General features: G+C 41.1%; 1 protein-coding gene across 6 annotated transcripts in view; it reads right to left on the bottom strand.

Annotated features, from left to right (window-relative positions):
* The window catches only part of NAV1 (neuron navigator 1), a 345,632-nt gene that overhangs the window by 126,294 nt on the left and 202,470 nt on the right, over positions 1-16,868 (bottom strand). For all 6 annotated transcript variants that reach the window (XM_053706924.1, XM_053706925.1, XM_053706926.1 and 3 more), the window contains one exon: positions 10,287-10,425. In XM_053706924.1, coding sequence (XP_053562899.1) covers positions 10,287-10,425 — 139 coding nt within the window. The remainder of the gene's footprint in view (positions 1-10,286; positions 10,426-16,868) is intronic.

Genomic DNA, 16,868 nt, shown 5'->3' with positions numbered 1-16,868 from the left:
AATAAATTTATCAGGTAAGCATAAATTTACTTTTCTTCTATAAGGTACGACGAGTCCACGGATTCATCCTTTACTTGTGGGATACAATACCAAAGCTACAGGACACGGATGAACAGGAGGGACAAGAAAGATGGTTAAACAGAAGGCACCACTGCTTGAAGAACTTTTCTCCCAAAAATAGCCTCCGAAGAAGTCAAAGTATCAAATTTGTAAAAGGTACGAAGCGAAGACCAAGTCGCAGCCTTACAAATCTGTTCAACAGAAGCATCATTTTTAAAAGCCCATGTGGAAGCTACCGCTCTAGTAGAGTGAGCTGTAATCCTTTCAGGAGGCTGCTGTCCAGCAGTCTCGTATGCCAAACGAATGATGCTTTTCAGCCAAAAAGAAAGAGAGGTAGCCGTAGCTTTTTGACCTCTACGTTTTCCAGAATAGAAAACAAAGAAGATGTTTGACAGAAATCTTTGGTTGCTTGTAAGTAAAACTTCAAAGCACGAACCACGTCCAAGTTGTGCAACAGACGCTCCTTCTTAGAGGAAGGATTAGGACACAGAGAAGGAACAACAATTTTCTGATTGATATTCCTATTAGTAACAACCTTAGGAAAGAATCCAGGTTTGGTACACAAAACCACCTTATCAGCATGGAAAACAAGATAAGGCGAGTCGCATTGCAATGCAGATAGTTTAGAAACTCTTCGAGCCGAAGAGATAGCAACTAAAAACATAACTTTCCAAGATATAAGCTTAATATCTATGGAATGCATAGGTTCAAACGGAACCCCTTGAAGAACTTTAAGAACTAAATTCAAACTCCATGGTGGAGCAACAGGTTTAAACACAGGCTTGATTCTAACTAAAGCCTGACAGAACGACTGAACGTCTGGAACATCTGCCAGACGCTTGTGCAGTAGAATTGATAAAGCAGATATCTGTCCCTTTAAGAAACTAGCTGATAGGACAAAATCCTAGGAATCCTGATCTTACTCCATGAGTATCCTTTGGATTTGGATCAATAAAGATATTTACGCCATATCTTATGATAAATTTTCCTGGTGAAGATCTTTGTGGATAGGGATGTGTAGATACGCATCCTTTAAGTCCACGGTGGTCATATATTGACCCTCCTGGATCATCTGCAAAATAGTCCGAATGGTCTCCATCTTGAAGGATGGGACTCTGAGGAATTGGTTTAGGATCTTGAGATCCAAAATTGGTCTGAAGGTTTCCTCTTTTTTGGGAACCACAAACAGATTGGAGTAGAACCCCTACCCCTGTTCTGTTTTCGGAACTGGGCAGATCACTCCCATGGTATATAGGTCTTCAACACAGCGTAAGAACGCCTCTCTTTTTGTCTGGTTTACAGACAATTGAGAAAGATGGAATCTCCCCCTTGGGGGAGAATCTTTGAAATCTAGAAGATACCCCTGGGTTACGATTTCTAAAGCCCAGGAGTCCTGAACGTCTCTTGCCCACACCTGAGCGAAGAGAGAAAGTTTGCCCCCTACTAGATCCGGTCCCGGATCGGGGGCTACCCCTTCATGCTATCTTGGTGGCAGCAGCGGGCTTCTTGGCCTGTTTACCCTTGTTCCAAGTCTGATTAGGTCTCCAGACTGACTTGGATTGAGCAAAATTCCCCCCTTGCTTTGCAGCAGGGGAAGAGGTAGAGGGACCACCTTTGAAGTTTCGAAAGGAACGAAAATTATTTTGTTTGGTCCTCATCTTATTTGTCTTATCCTGAGGAAGGGCATGGCCTTTCCCTCCAGTGATGTCTGAAATTATCTCTTTCAGTTCAGGCCCGAATAGGGTCTTACCCTTGAAAGGGATGGCTAAAAGCTTAGCTTGTGATGACACATCAGCAGACCAGGACTTAAGCCATAACGCTCTACGCAATAAAATGGCAAAACCTGAATTCTTCGCCGCTAATTTAGCCAGTTGAAAAGCGGCATCTGTAATGAAAGAATTAGCTAGAGTGAGAGCCCTAATTCTATCCAGAATATCATGTAATGGGGTCTCAACCTGAAGAGCCTCCTCCAGAGCCTCGAACCAAAAGGACGTTGCAGTAGTTACAGAAACAATGCACGCTATAGGTTGGAGAAGAAAACCTTGATGAACAAATATTTTCTTCAGGAGACCCTCTAATTTATTATCCATAGGATCTTTGAAAGCACAACTGTCCTCAATAGGTATAGTTGTACGCTTAGCCAGGGTAGAAATAGCTCCCTCCACCTTAGGGACCATCTGCCACGAGTCCCGCATGGTGTCTGATATGGGAAACATTTTCTTAAAAGTAGGAGGGGGAGCGAACGGAATACCTGGTCTATCCCACTCCTTCGTAACAATGTCCGAAATCCTCTTAGGGACCGGAAAAACATCAGTGTAGGCAGGAACATCTAGAAATCTGTCCATTTTACACAATTTCTCTGGAACTACAATAGGGTCACAATCATCCAGAGTCGCTAAAACCTCCCTGAGCAATAAGCGGAGGTGTTCTAGTTTAAATTTAAAAGCCGTCATATCTGAGTCTGTCTGAGGGAACATATTTCCTGAATCAGAAATCTCTCCCTCAACCAACAAATCCCTCACCCCCAACTCAGAACATTGTGAGGGTACATCGGATATGGCTAATAAAGCGTCAGAGAGCTCAGCGTTTGTTCTCAAACCAGACGTACTGCGGTTCCCCTGCAACCCAGGCAGCTTAGATAAAACCTCTGTGAGGGTAGTATTCATAACTGCGGCCATATCTTGCAGGGTGAAAGAATTAGACGCACTAGAAGTACTTGGCGTCGCTTGTGCGGGCGTTAATGGTTGTGACACTTGGGGAGAATTAGATGGCATAACCTGATTTCCTTCTGACTGAGAATCATCCTGCGACATACTTTTAGTAGCTAAAATATGTTCTTTGCAATTTATTGACCTTTCAGTGCATGAGGGAAACATTCTAAGTGGAGGTTCCACAATGGCTTCTAAACATATTGAACATTGACTTTCCTCAATGTCAGACATGTTGAACAGGCTAGTAATGACTACAAACAAGCATGAAAACACTTTATTTAGTGAAAAAAATAATAATCTTAAAAAACGGTACTGCGCCTTTAAGAGAAAAAAAGCATACACGTTCTGCAAAACAGCTTGAAAATGCACCAAATTTTTCAAAATTTTGCAAGCAGACACAATATATGTAGTTAAGATTGCCCCACAATGAATTTTAACATTTAACCCTTTAATGTGCAAACCAGATTGAAATTAGGCCTAAATCAGGAGAAAAAAACCCTCAGCATCAGCACCTTGCCACAGCCCTGCTGTGGCCCTACCTGCCCTCAGGGATAGTAAATATGGGGTTAAAGCTTCGATTTGGCCCAAAACATTCACCAGGGCCCTCAGGAGTTAGAGCTTGGTGAGAGAAAAATAAATGTGCATCTGAGGCGCGAAAAATAGGCCCCGCCCATCTCACTTGATGTCTCTACAGCCTCAAAGAACCGCACCAGAGCGGTTTTAAACTAGCCATGTGGGTTCTGAGACCCAAAAAATAAGCCAAGTGTACCCTCAATAAAGTTGCCCAAAACGTTATTGCCCACAAAACGTTAACACTCCCAGTTCATAAAACGTTTGCCCACAAACATTTACAACTCAGTGTCAACCATTTTTGTAATTAGCCCCTTATGCAAGCTTAGTAATGCCCTTCTTATTAGCTCTTAGGATTACTGCTTACCCTCACCCTCATGGGGATACTGTCAGCCTTTCTGAAATACACAGTCTCTCCAGAAAAAATGACTGAACATACCTCACTGCTGTATAGCATGAAAACGTTCCTCACACTGAAGTTTCCTGTACTCCTCAGCCTCTGTGGGAACAGCACTGGATCTTAGTTACAAATGCTAAGATCATCATCCTCCAGGCAGAAGTCTTTATCCATCTGCTGCCTGAGAGTAAATAGTACACACCGGTACCATTTAAAACAACAAACTCTTGCTTGAAGAAATTAAAAACTAATATTTTATCACCTCTTTCACTTTACCCTTCCTAGTACTTAGAGTAGGCAAAGAGAATGACTGGGGGTGGAGCTAAGGGAGGAGCTATATAGACAGCGCTGCTGTGGTGCACTTTGCCACTTCCTGTTAGCAGGAGGATAATATCCCACAAGTAAAGGATGAATCCGTGGACTCGTCGTACCTTATAGAAGAAATTAAAAATTCTGACACTTCTCTGCCATCCTCCTGGGACAAAAGGCAAAGAATGACTGGGGGATGAGGGGAGTGGGAGGACTATTTAAGCCTTTGGCTGGGTTGTCTTTGCCTCCTCCTGGTGGCCAGGTTCTTATTTCCCAAAAGTAATGAATGCAGCTGTGGACTCCATTTAAGAAGAAAATTGCCCACTTTTGTACAGCTGTATCATTTGCCTGGAGTTAGTGTGCAGGATTTATCATGTGAGCTTCACACGTTTCCATTTTATTTATTTTTTTTACACAGTTTCACAATATATATTTTAAAAAGCACTCAACAGTAATATAGAGCAATGGAGCAGCTGTAAAAATGTACAGCTCCTGCTTTGTATCATGCACCCTAACCTGAAGCACATTATACAGTTGTCAGAAAGTTGACAACTTCATTGATATGTAAATGTCCACTGCATCTGTCACAGTATGTGAGAATACCTGTGCTCCAAGATGGCGGTGCCCAGTATTAAGAGTAAAATTTACATATTGTACACACCGGTTCCATGTGTATCATTCATTTTAAAAATGTCAGACACTTCCTCTTGAGAAAATCTTAACATTACTTTTTGCATCCCTAATAACAGGGCTAGTGATGTCATTTATCCTCAAGTACAACGCATGGCGATATCAGGTTCTATACCCCATAAACCTACAGATAGATGTCTCTAAGTCCCTACCAACAGCACTAGCGGTCACAGGCTGTATCATTCCTGGCTCTACTTATCCCAGCCACTGAATTCTCAGTAGAAGTTATGTTGTTAAATTCTGTATGCCCCATACCAGTCCAACTTATACAACACGATTTACTAGCCCTACTGATGACAGTCTGCATCCCCAGGTGATATGCTATTTAACAGTCAAAGTAATACTGGTCTACACATCTTTTACACTGTATAATAAGCCTGAAGTCAGTTTCTTATAACTGTTAAGGGTACTTAGAAAGACTACGCTGTGTTAAACTATCATCTATAAAGATGCAAGAAGTTAGAATATAACAGGGACATGCCAGGGACATGTTTCCCGAACCATATTAATTCCATGCATCATCCCTATTTATGACGGTTTGAATCTTCTATACATGCCCTAGAGATGACAGTGCCCGTATCCTCTATACATGCCCTAGAGATGACAGTGTCCGTATCCTCTATACATGCTCTACATATGTCAGTGTCTGTATCCTCGATACATGCTCTACATATGCCAGTGACCGTATCCTCTATACATGCTCAACATATGTCAGTGACCGTATCCTCTATACATGTCCTATACATGTTCTGGAGATGTCAGTGTCGGTATCCTCTATACATGCTCTACATATGTCAGTGTCTGTATCCTCTATACATGCCCTACATATGTCAGTGTCTGTATCCTCTATACATGCCCTAGAGATGTCAGTGCCTGTATCCTCGATACATGCCCTAGAGAAGTCATTGTCTGTATCCTCTATACATGCTCTACACATGTTCTAGAGATGTCAGTGTCTGTATCCTCTATACATGCTCTACAGATGTCATTGTCCGTATCCTCTATACATGCCCTATACATGTTCTAGAGATGTCAGTGTCTGTATCCTCTATACATGCTCTACAGATGTCAGTGACCATATCCTCTATACATGCCCTAGAGATGTCAGTCTTTGTATTGGCTATACAAGCCCTAGAGATGTCAGTGTCCGTATCCTCTATACATACTCTACATATGTCATTGTCCGTATCCTCTATACATGCTCTACAGATGACAGTGTCCGTATCCTCTATAAATGCTCTACAGCTGTCAGTGTCGGTATCCTCTATACATGTTCTACTGATGTTAGTGTCTGTATCCTCTATAAATGCTCTACATATGTCAGTGTGTATCCTCTATACATGCCCAAGAGATGTCATTGTCTGTATCCTCTATACATGCCCTAGAGATGTCAGTGTCTATCTTCTATAAAAAGTATACTCTATAGATGTCAGTGTCTGTATTCTCTGTACATGCTCTACAGATGTCATTGTCTGTATCCTCTATACATGCTCTACATATGTCAGTGACCGTATCCTCTATACATGTCCTATACATGTTCTGGAGATGTCAGTGTCTGTATCCTCGATACATGCTCTACATATGTCAATGACCGTATCCTCTATACATGCTCTGGAGATGTCAGTGTCCGTATCCTCTATACATGCTTTACAGATGTCATTGTCTGTATCCTCTATACATGCTCTGGAGATGTCAGTGTCTGTATCCTCTATACATGCTTTACAGATGTCATTGTCTGTATCCTCTATACATGCTCTGGAGATGTCAGTGTCTGTATCCTCTATACATGCTTTACAGATGTCATTGTCCGTATCCTCTATAAATGCTCTACATATGTCAGTGCCTGTATCCTCTATACATGCCCTATACATGTTCTAGAGATGTCAGTGCCTGTATCCTCTATACATGCCCTAGAGATGTCATTGTCTGTATCCTCTATAAATGCTCTACATATGTCAGTGTCTGTATCCTCTATACATGCCATAGAGATGACAGTGCCTGTATCCTCTATACATGCCCTAGAGATGTCATCATCTGTATCCTCTATATATGCCCTAGAGTTGTCATAGTCTGTATCCTCTATACATGCTCTACAGATGTCATTGTCCGTATCCTCTATACATGCTCTACAGATGTCATTGTCTGTATCCTCTATACATGCTCTACAGATGTCATTGTCTGTATCCTCTATACATGCTCTACAGATGTCATTGTCCGTATCCTCTATACATGCTCTACAGATGTCATTGTCTGTATCCTCTATAAATGCTCTACATATCTCAGTGTCTGTATCCTCTATACATGCCCTAGAGATGTCAGTGTCTATCTTCTATAAATAGAATACTCTATAGATGTCAGTGTCTGTATCCTCTATACATGCTCTACAGATGTCAGTGTCTGTATCCTCTATACATGCTCTACAGATGTCAGTGTCTGTATCCCTTATACATGTTCTATAGATGTATCAATGTATCATTCCTATTAATGAGGGTTTGTATCTTCTCTAAAAGCCCTAGAGATGTCAGTGTCCGTATCCTCTATACATGCTTTACAGATGTCATTGTCCGTATCTTCTATACATGCTCTACAGATGACAGTGTCCGTATCCTCTATAAATGCTCTACATATGTCAGTTCCTATATATATCCTCTATACATGCCCTAGAGATGTCATTGTCTGTATACTCTATACATGCTCTACAGATGTCAGTGTTGGTATCCTCTATACATTCCCTAGAGATGTCAGTACCTTTATCCTCTATACATGCCCTAGAGATGTCAGTGTCTGTATCCTCTATACATGCCCTAGAGATGTCAGTGTCTGTATCCTCTATACATGCTCTACAGATGTCAGTGTCTGTATCCTCTATACATGCCCTAGAGAAGTCATTGTCTGTATCCTCTATACATGCTCTACAGATGTCAGTGTCCGTATCCTCTATACATGCTTTACAGATGTCATTGTCTGTATCCTCTATACATGCTTTACAGATGTCATTGTCTGTATCCTCTATACATGCTCTGGAGATGTCAGTGTCCGTATCCTCTATACATGCTTTACAGATGTCATTGTCTGTATCCTCTATACATGCTTTACAGATGTCATTGTCTGTATCCTCTATACATGCTCTACAGATGTCAGTGTCCGTATCCTCTATACATGCTTTACAGATGTCATTGTCTGTATCCTCTATACATGCTTTACAGATGTCATTGTCTGTATCCTCGATACATGCTCTACATATGTCAATGACCGTATCCTCTATACATGCTCTGGAGATGTCAGTGTCTGTATCCTCTATACATGCTTTACATATGTCATTGTCTGTATCCTCTATACATGCTCTACAGATGACAGTGTCCATATCCTCTATAAATGCTCTACATATGTCAGTGCCTGTATCCTCTATACATGCCCTAGAGATGTCATTGTCTGTATCCTCTATACATGCTCTACAGATGTCATTGTCTGTATCCTCTATAAATGCTCTACATATGTCAGTGTCTGTATCCTCTATACATGCCATAGAGATGACAGTGCCTGTATCCTCTATACATGCCCTAGAGATGTCATCATCTGTATCCTCTATATATGCCCTAGAGTCGTCATAGTCTGTATCCTCTATACATGCTCTACAGATGTCATTGTCCGTATCCTCTATACATGCTCTACAGATGTCATTGTCTGTATCCTCTATACATGCTCTACAGATGTCATTGTATCCTCTATACATGCCCTAGAGATGTCAGTGTCTATCTTCTATAAATAGAATACTCTATAGATGTCAGTGTCTGTATCCTCTATACATGCTGTACAGATGTCAGTGTCTGTATCCTCTATACATGCTCTACAGATGTCAGTGTCTGTATCCTCTATACATGTTCTACAGATGTCAGTGTCTGTATCCCTTATACATGTTCTATAGATGTATCAATGTATCATTCCTATTAATGAGGGTTTGTATCTTCTCTAAAAGCCCTAGAGATGTCAGTGTCCGTATCCTCTATACATGCTTTACAGATGTCATTGTCCGTATCTTCTATACATGCTCTACAGATGACAGTGTCCGTATCCTCTATAAATGCTCTACATATGTCAGTTCCTATATATATCCTCTATACATGCCCTAGAGATGTCATTGTCTGTATACTCTATACATGCTCTACAGATGTCAGTGTCGGTATCCTCTATACATGCTCTACAGATGACAGTGTCTGTATCCTCTATACATGCTCTACAGATGTCAGTCTCTGTATTGGCTATACAAGCCCTAGAGATGTCAGTGTCCGTATCCTCTATACATGCCCTAGAGATGTCAGTGCCTTTATCCTCTATACATGCCCTAGAGATGTCAGTGCCTTTATCCTCTATACATGCCCTAGAGATGTCAGTGCCTGTATCCTCTATACATGCCCTAGAGATGTCAGTGCCTGTATCCTCTATACATGCACTATACATGTTCTAGAGATGTCAGTGTCCGTATCCTCTATACATGCCCTAGAGATGTCAGTGTCTGTATCCTCTATACATGCCCTAGAGATGTCAGTGTCTGTATCCTCTATACATGCTCTACAGATGTCAGTGTCTGTATCCTCTATACATGCCCTAGAGAAGTCATTGTCTGTATCCTCTATACATGCTCTACAGATGTCATTGTCCGTATCCTCTATACATGCTCTACAGATGTCATTGTATCCTCTATACATTCCCTAGAGATGTCAGTGTTTATCTTCTATAAATAGTATACTATATAGATGTCAGTGTCTGTATCCTCTATACATGCTCTACAGATGTCAGTGTCTGTATCCTCTATACATGCTCTACAGATGTCAGTGTCTGTATCCCTTATACATGTTCTATAGATGTATCAATGTATCATCCCTATTAATGAGGGTTTGTATCTTCTCTAAAAGCCCTAGAGATGTCAGTGTCTGTTTCCTCTATACATGCCCTAGAGATGCCAGTCTCTGCATTGGCTATACATGCCCTAGAAATGTCAGTGTCTGTATCCTCTATACAAGCCCAAATAAATCAGTATCTGTATTTATTTTTACATAAGCCATAGAGATGTCAGTCTATGAATCCTCTGTACAAGGCCTAAAGATGTCAGTATGTACCTTCTCTACAAAGCTTAGGAGATGTTCATCTCTGTATCCTCTCTACAGGCCCTAGAAATGTCAGTCTCTATATAATCTATACAATCCCTAGAGATATCCCCCTCCGTATCTTCTCTACAAGCCCTAAATATGCCAATCTCTGTATACTTTATAAAAGCCCAAAAGATGTGTGGCTCTTTTTCATGTTACTAAAGATATCAAACTTAAGAATTCATCTACCACTCTGTATATGTTCACTCTTGAACAAGGGCCAGGATGTGTCTGCCCTACTCTATTGCCTGTACAAGAAATACATGTACTCTATATATCAGAGTACCCAAGTCTAACTTAAATCTACCAATAGTATAAGCCTGGATAATTCTAAAACCAGGACAGTTTGTAAGGGTTGGATGTTATTCTATATATTCCCCTCAAGCGCTTGCCCCTTCTCACCGCAATGGCAGAGCTCCGTCGGGATGCAGTGGGTGTTGATGGCAGGGAGGTAAGTGAGGAGCTTGCGTTACACTCCTCGGAGCTGAGGTTTCCGGAAGCATCGCTCAGGCCACTGCTGATAGAACTGCTCTCGTCCCAGCTGCAGAAACATAAATAAACAACACATAAAGTCATGGTCTCACAAGGACAAACATATTAATACCTTCTGAAATTTTTGTTGACCTACAAAACACTAAACAAAGACAGCTAGAAGGCCAGATTAGGTCATTAAACACCCAATATATATGTTCTATAGACAAAACAAAAATTTAACAGATCATTAGATAGGAAATGCACAACCACCATATTGACACATTGGGGCTGATTTATCATTGTTCTGTCCGACATGATCCGCTTAGTATACACCAATTTTTATTTAACTGCATGTACTAGACACTACTATAAAGAATAATATGCACAGATATTGATCTAAAAATCCAGTATAAAACCGTTTAAAAAACTTACTTAGAAGCTCCCAGTTTAGTTCTGTTAAAAAGGTTACTGGAAAACCCACTGCAAGTGGTACTATAGCAAAATAAACAGACCCCCCCTTCCTCTGCATATGAAAAGACTCTTTACACAAACAGGAGCAAGCTGGAGTAGGTATACATCAGTATTCTCCGAAAACTTTGGGGCTTGGTTAGGAGTCTGAAAATCAGCGCAATGTTATTTAAAAATAAGCAAAACTATACATTTAAAAAAAAAAAAAAAAAAAAGCTGTATAGGCTATATAAAGGGATCATCTACAAAATATTTATGCAAAGAAAAATCTAGTGTACAATGTCCATTTAACCAATCACAGGCTCATATGTATAAACTGGGAACTTGTGCACATGCTCATAAGGAGCTGGAGACTCAGAAAGTGTGCTTATAAAACGACTGCGCACAATTTGATAATGGAAGTAAATTGGAAAGTCTCTTTAAATGGCAAGCTCTGTCTGAATTGTGAAAGTTTAATTTTGACTTTAGTGTCCTTTTAAGACTCCCTCCATAGTTTCAAATTATTGGATGTCAGAGGGCTGCCATGCATTAATCTCTTATCTCTCTTAGAAAAAAATGGTTGCACATTCACTGACACAGGCAGCTAACCCCAGATCACACTGTATGTATTTTCTAGGATGTAATTTCTCTGCGTGAGAAATTTTTACCTGACCCCGGGTATATAAAATATGCTCATTCTCCCCCCCTTCCATGCTCCCCCTTCATATTCATACTCCCCCCTTCCATGCTCATACCCCCTCCTCTTCCATGCTCTGCTCATACTCCCCCCCCCTTCCATGCTCATACTCCCCCCCCTCTTCCATGCTCATACTCCCCTCCCCCTCTTCCATGCTCATACTCCCCCCCCTCTTCCATGCTCATACTCTCCCCCCCCTCTTCCATGCTCATACTCTCCCCCCCTCTTCCATGCTCATACTCCCCCCCCTCTTCCATGCTCATACTCCCCCCCCTCTTCCATGCTCATACTCCCCCCCCTCTTCCATGCTCATACTCTCCCCCCCCCCCCTTCCATGCTCATACTCTCCCCCCCTCTTCCATGCTCATACTCACTCTCCTCTCCATGCTCATACTGACTTCCCTTTCTATGCTCATACTCCCCCCTTCCATGCTCATACTCCCCCCCTTCCATGATCATACCCCCCCTTCCATGATCATACTCCCCTCCTTCCATGCTCATACTCCCCCCCCCTTCCATGCTCATACACCCCCCGCTTCCATGCTCATACTCCCCCCCTTCCATGCTCATACTCCCCCCCCCCTTCCATGCTCATACCCCCCCCTTCCATGCTCATACTCCCCCCCCCCCCTTCCATGGTCATACTCCCCCCTCCTTCCATGCTCATACCCCCCCCCTTCCATGCTCATACTCCCCCCCCTTCCATGCTCATACTCCCCCCCCCTTCCATGCTCATACTCCCCCCCCCTTCCATGCTCATACTCCCCCCCCTTCCATGCTCATACCCCCCCCCCTTCCATGCCCACTGCCCTGCTCCTTCCATACTCCCCCTTAATATTCATACCCCCCTTCCATGCTCATACACTACTCTCCATACTCATACTCCCCCATGTTATGCTCACTCTGCAGGGCTCCCTCTTCTCTGAGCAGCACAGTGCGCTGGGAGGAAGTGGCATATGATTAGGGTGACCATATTTAAAAAGGGACACATGAAAAATACATATGTCAGGGCTGTTTTCAGGGCTATTTAAAGAAATGTTTTTGTATAAGAACCTTGACATGTATGATATGATCACTTCCTCCCATCGTTGCCACAGAGGAGGGAAGGAGGAGTGCTGGGAGGAAGCAGGCAGCCGGCCAGCTCTTGGAGTGTGTGCCTGTGCGATGGCACAGGTCACACACCCCTAAAAACGGCCTTAAGAACCGGCCGCACTTTGTAATAGCTGCAGCAGAAGTGCGGCCAGTCTTAACATCATAATCGCAGGCGTTTTAATAGCGCATGCGCAATCGCACAAAATATGGAATCAGGAGGCACGCGACCCTCACAGATTTAAGAAGGGCTGTTCTAGGAAACCAGATATATCCAGAGCACACTCACAGGTACAATGAGCATGTTTTATTATAATCCAACATGGAAGACTGAGGTTTAATCCCAAGCACCGGAGAGGCCTTGGTGTGGCACTTGGGCTTATCTCTTGGCCAAGAGCTGTAACTAGTCCCCACTTTTAGTTTTTAGTATTTTCTGCTGGCTCTGTATGGTCCCACTGTTAAAAAAAAAATGCTGGTACATAGAGACATCTGCCAAAATCTTTGGGCTTTTTTGAGCATTATATTGCAATGTATATGTCTCTCCTTCACATCCAGAACCTGCATATCGGGGAGCTTTAGGGCCTCATGTGAGTCAATGACAGCTAGCTTCTATTGTATATCAGTAGTTAATGCCTAGTGGATTTGCACCAATCCTGCTCTGAGAATAGTTGCTGTTATGTATGAATATTCTCAGAGCATAACATATAGCCAGTGCACACTCCAGTGTTCACCCCAGGAACTATTTACTGGGCACACCAACCGGCTGATTTTACTGACCACCCAGCAGAATGTAAACCAATTTTAAGCTAAATTTATATATATATATATATATACACACACACACATATACTACACGTTATATATTTGTATCCACTGAGTTATGCTGTGTATGCTGTGTATTGGAACATTTCCTGGTGTAAAAATCTTCAGAACCCCATTGCACAAACTATATGTGTTCCAAACTTAGTGAAAACATGAATCAGATTACATAGCTAGTCATGGATTCAAATGATAATAGCAGTGGGGCCCCTTTCCTGAATATACCATCTGGGGGTGTCACATGTCCAGCTAATTTCAGTTTCCTTGTTGAGGGCAGCTGTCCAGCCAGCTGCTATATCTGTTGCCCAAAGGGATTGTGGGAAGGGTGGGGAAGTCTGGTGAGGTAAGCAAATGACATCACCCTACGCAGTGAAGGTAAAAGAAAACTGATCATGTCATATATGATTTAAACTTCTAACATCATATATACCTTTAAATAAAGAAACATTTTTAGGCTTGCTCTCATGACTCTACAGGAGTCTTTCAGCAAAAAATGTGTTATAAAGTTCCCAGTGTGCTCAACAGCTGCCTTAACCTCCAAGAAACAGAGGAATTCAAAGATCTTCTTTTTCACAAGTATGATCAGATGATGGGAATGTACCCCATAGAGATCTATTGAACTTAGCAGCAAGGCAGATGCCTAGATAGACAACACTAATGTAGGCTCCTTTAAGGAGAACAAGGTACAGATGATGAAACCTATTGTGGGATTTATAAACTTCTGAATGAAATATTTTTTCATTAAAGGCATATCAAAGCGCAAGCAAGAAAATGCTCTGATGCTTGCATATAGTTATGTATTTAACCTCTGCAAAGGGTATAAACACACAGTTCAACTCAGCTTCAGATGCACTACTGGGAGATAGCTGAACACAGATGGTGAGCCAATGACAAAAGACATGTGTAGCCACCAGTCACCAGCTAGCTACCATTAGTGCATTCCTGCTGCTGAAACCTACCTAGGTATGCTTTTTAACAAAGGATACAAAAAAACAAAGTAAATTTTGTCTCTTTCTTTATTCAGATAGAGAATAATTTTTTTAAAAAAACTTTCCAATTTACTTCTATTATCAATTTTTTTTTCTTCTTGTTATTCTTTGTTGAAGAGATATCTAGATATGAATTGTGTACATGGCTGAAGCACTACATGACAGGAAATAGTGCTGACATCTAGTGCTCTTGCTAGTGTATAACATTGTTGCAAAACTGCTGCCATATAGTGTTACAAACACATGCACACTACTGAACTTACCTTTCTGCTTTTCAACAAAGGATAACAATAAAACAGCGGAAATTTGAGAATATAAGTAAATTGAAATTTTTTTTTAAAAATTGTATATTCTATCTAAATCATGAAAGAAAATGCTTGGGTTTTATGTCCCTTTAAACTTGCATGTTCTATCTTAATCATGAAATTGAATTTTGATTTGTCATGTCCCTGCAAATGTGGATCTACCTGAATTAAGGGACGTTTGGAAATTGAAGAATGCATTGAATATGAATATAGCTGTGCTTAGAAATAATTACACCTATACATTAAATAGGATTATGGGCCTTGTGGTTCTTATCGTCTGGCAAAATCAAACAATATATTTGGTTTACTAAGTAAAAAATGGCACAAGATTTCACACCATGACAATACAATGACACTTACTTGTTTGGAAAGCATGAGCCATCTTAGTCAATACCAGTGCCATTATGTTTGATACACTTTTCTTTCAAACCAAAAATAAAAACTATTAAAGTGAAAGTAAAGTTGAGTATATCACTACATATGCTTATATAAATCTATGAAAAATAACATCACTTTCATTCATAATTTTTTATTAATTTGGATATATAATCATTTTTTTATCCTCAAAGATGCAATACTTGTTAGCCGTTCCTCCGCCTGCATTATAAAAGAATGTGCCTTCCGCCGTGACAAAACAGCGATATCCGAATTTCATTAGTCCCTGTGGGCGTTTAACCTGTTCTATTTACGTCCCCATTTTCAAATGCGCATGCGGCTATCCTCGAAGTTCATCCATGATCCGATGCTCGTTCACGATAGCCGCATGCGCATTTAGAACTTCAAAAGGAAATCCCTTATAGTGACGTCACTTAACTGAAACAAAGAATTAAGTAATACACTTTGTTAGAACTTACTAAATTTTGCTTCCTTGTTACAGTCATTTGGAAATTCTCTGCTTACAAACAAATTATACGATCGTCGCCCCCATACTAAACAATGAATCCAGTGATTCAATGTTTAGTATCGGAGCTTGTATCATTGTGCATGCGCAAAATATTGGGCTTATGAGAGCGAGCACGGATAAAGATGTATAGAGCGGGTGGGACCGCTCTTTTGTGTAACACTTCTAGACCGGGAAGCTAGCAGGGGGCGGAGGAAGCTAGCAAAAGGTATGCAATATCCTCTGAAGCTTTGTACTGAACAATTACATTAGTAACACCTACTATCTAATAACACAAATGGACTGTGATAAAACAGATAAATAGATATAGATTACATATCAACAATTAAACACTTCATTGCATATCATCTGCATACAAAATAATTGCATTTTCTTTTGTTTTGTTGCCCAGCAATATTAGAAAGTCTCATGAATATATTAATCTTATCTACTCTACAGCTAATTACGTGCAGATGTAAATGAACTCCTGCACCTATCAAGCAATCACTGTGTAGAATGCTAGTGTATGTACTCTAGCCCCTCTTAGTAAGTGGAAAGGAAAAAGGGGGAATAAATATTTTTTACTATGAATATGGGGACTAAATTCTGAATTGTATGTCCTATTAACAGCACACTCTCCTATGATTAAATGTATAGCTAAGCGGCTCACCTATTTTGTCTAAAGACAAATCCAGTCCTAAATATAGGTCACTGAGCCTGTCTGTCTATTTCACCCTCACTTTGGGACACAGCTGGATGTGCCATTAGTATTAGTAATGTGACCCTGATATGGACATTTATAAAGCAGCAATAAAAGAATAAGCAATGATAAAAAATAAAGGATACATCTATGAAAGAAATTAATTTTCTTTAAAAAATAATTTCCTCTGTGTATAGTCCAACCAACTAGTAAGGGTTAAACACAGACCTTTTAACAGCTCTGGGGTCTATAAGTGGCCCCAGATCCTAACTGATGTTTCCGCTCTGAATCCTCACACTGCAATTATCCGCGAAGCAGCCTCACTGTGGGGAAGGCATGAGCCTTGCACCATCTGTATTCAACTATTAAGTCCCCTGATAGTTTTCAAAAGACTTGCCCATCACGTCCTATGGCATCCTCCTGCTCCCCTGCGTTGTGCAAACACTGTCACTTATACAATGCATTCAGCATTGTAAGCCACTAATGAGTACAACTTGCAATTCCTAGGCAAACATGGAAAGCAATGCGATCTTCACACTGTCAATAAGCGCACTGTTACACAGCGCTATGTGTGCATTGTCAAT

Source organism: Bombina bombina, chromosome 3 (assembly GCF_027579735.1).
Source record: "Bombina bombina isolate aBomBom1 chromosome 3, aBomBom1.pri, whole genome shotgun sequence".
NCBI classification, from domain to species: Eukaryota; Metazoa; Chordata; class Amphibia; order Anura; family Bombinatoridae; genus Bombina; species Bombina bombina.
This window is presented reverse-complemented; position numbering and strand designations above follow the sequence as displayed.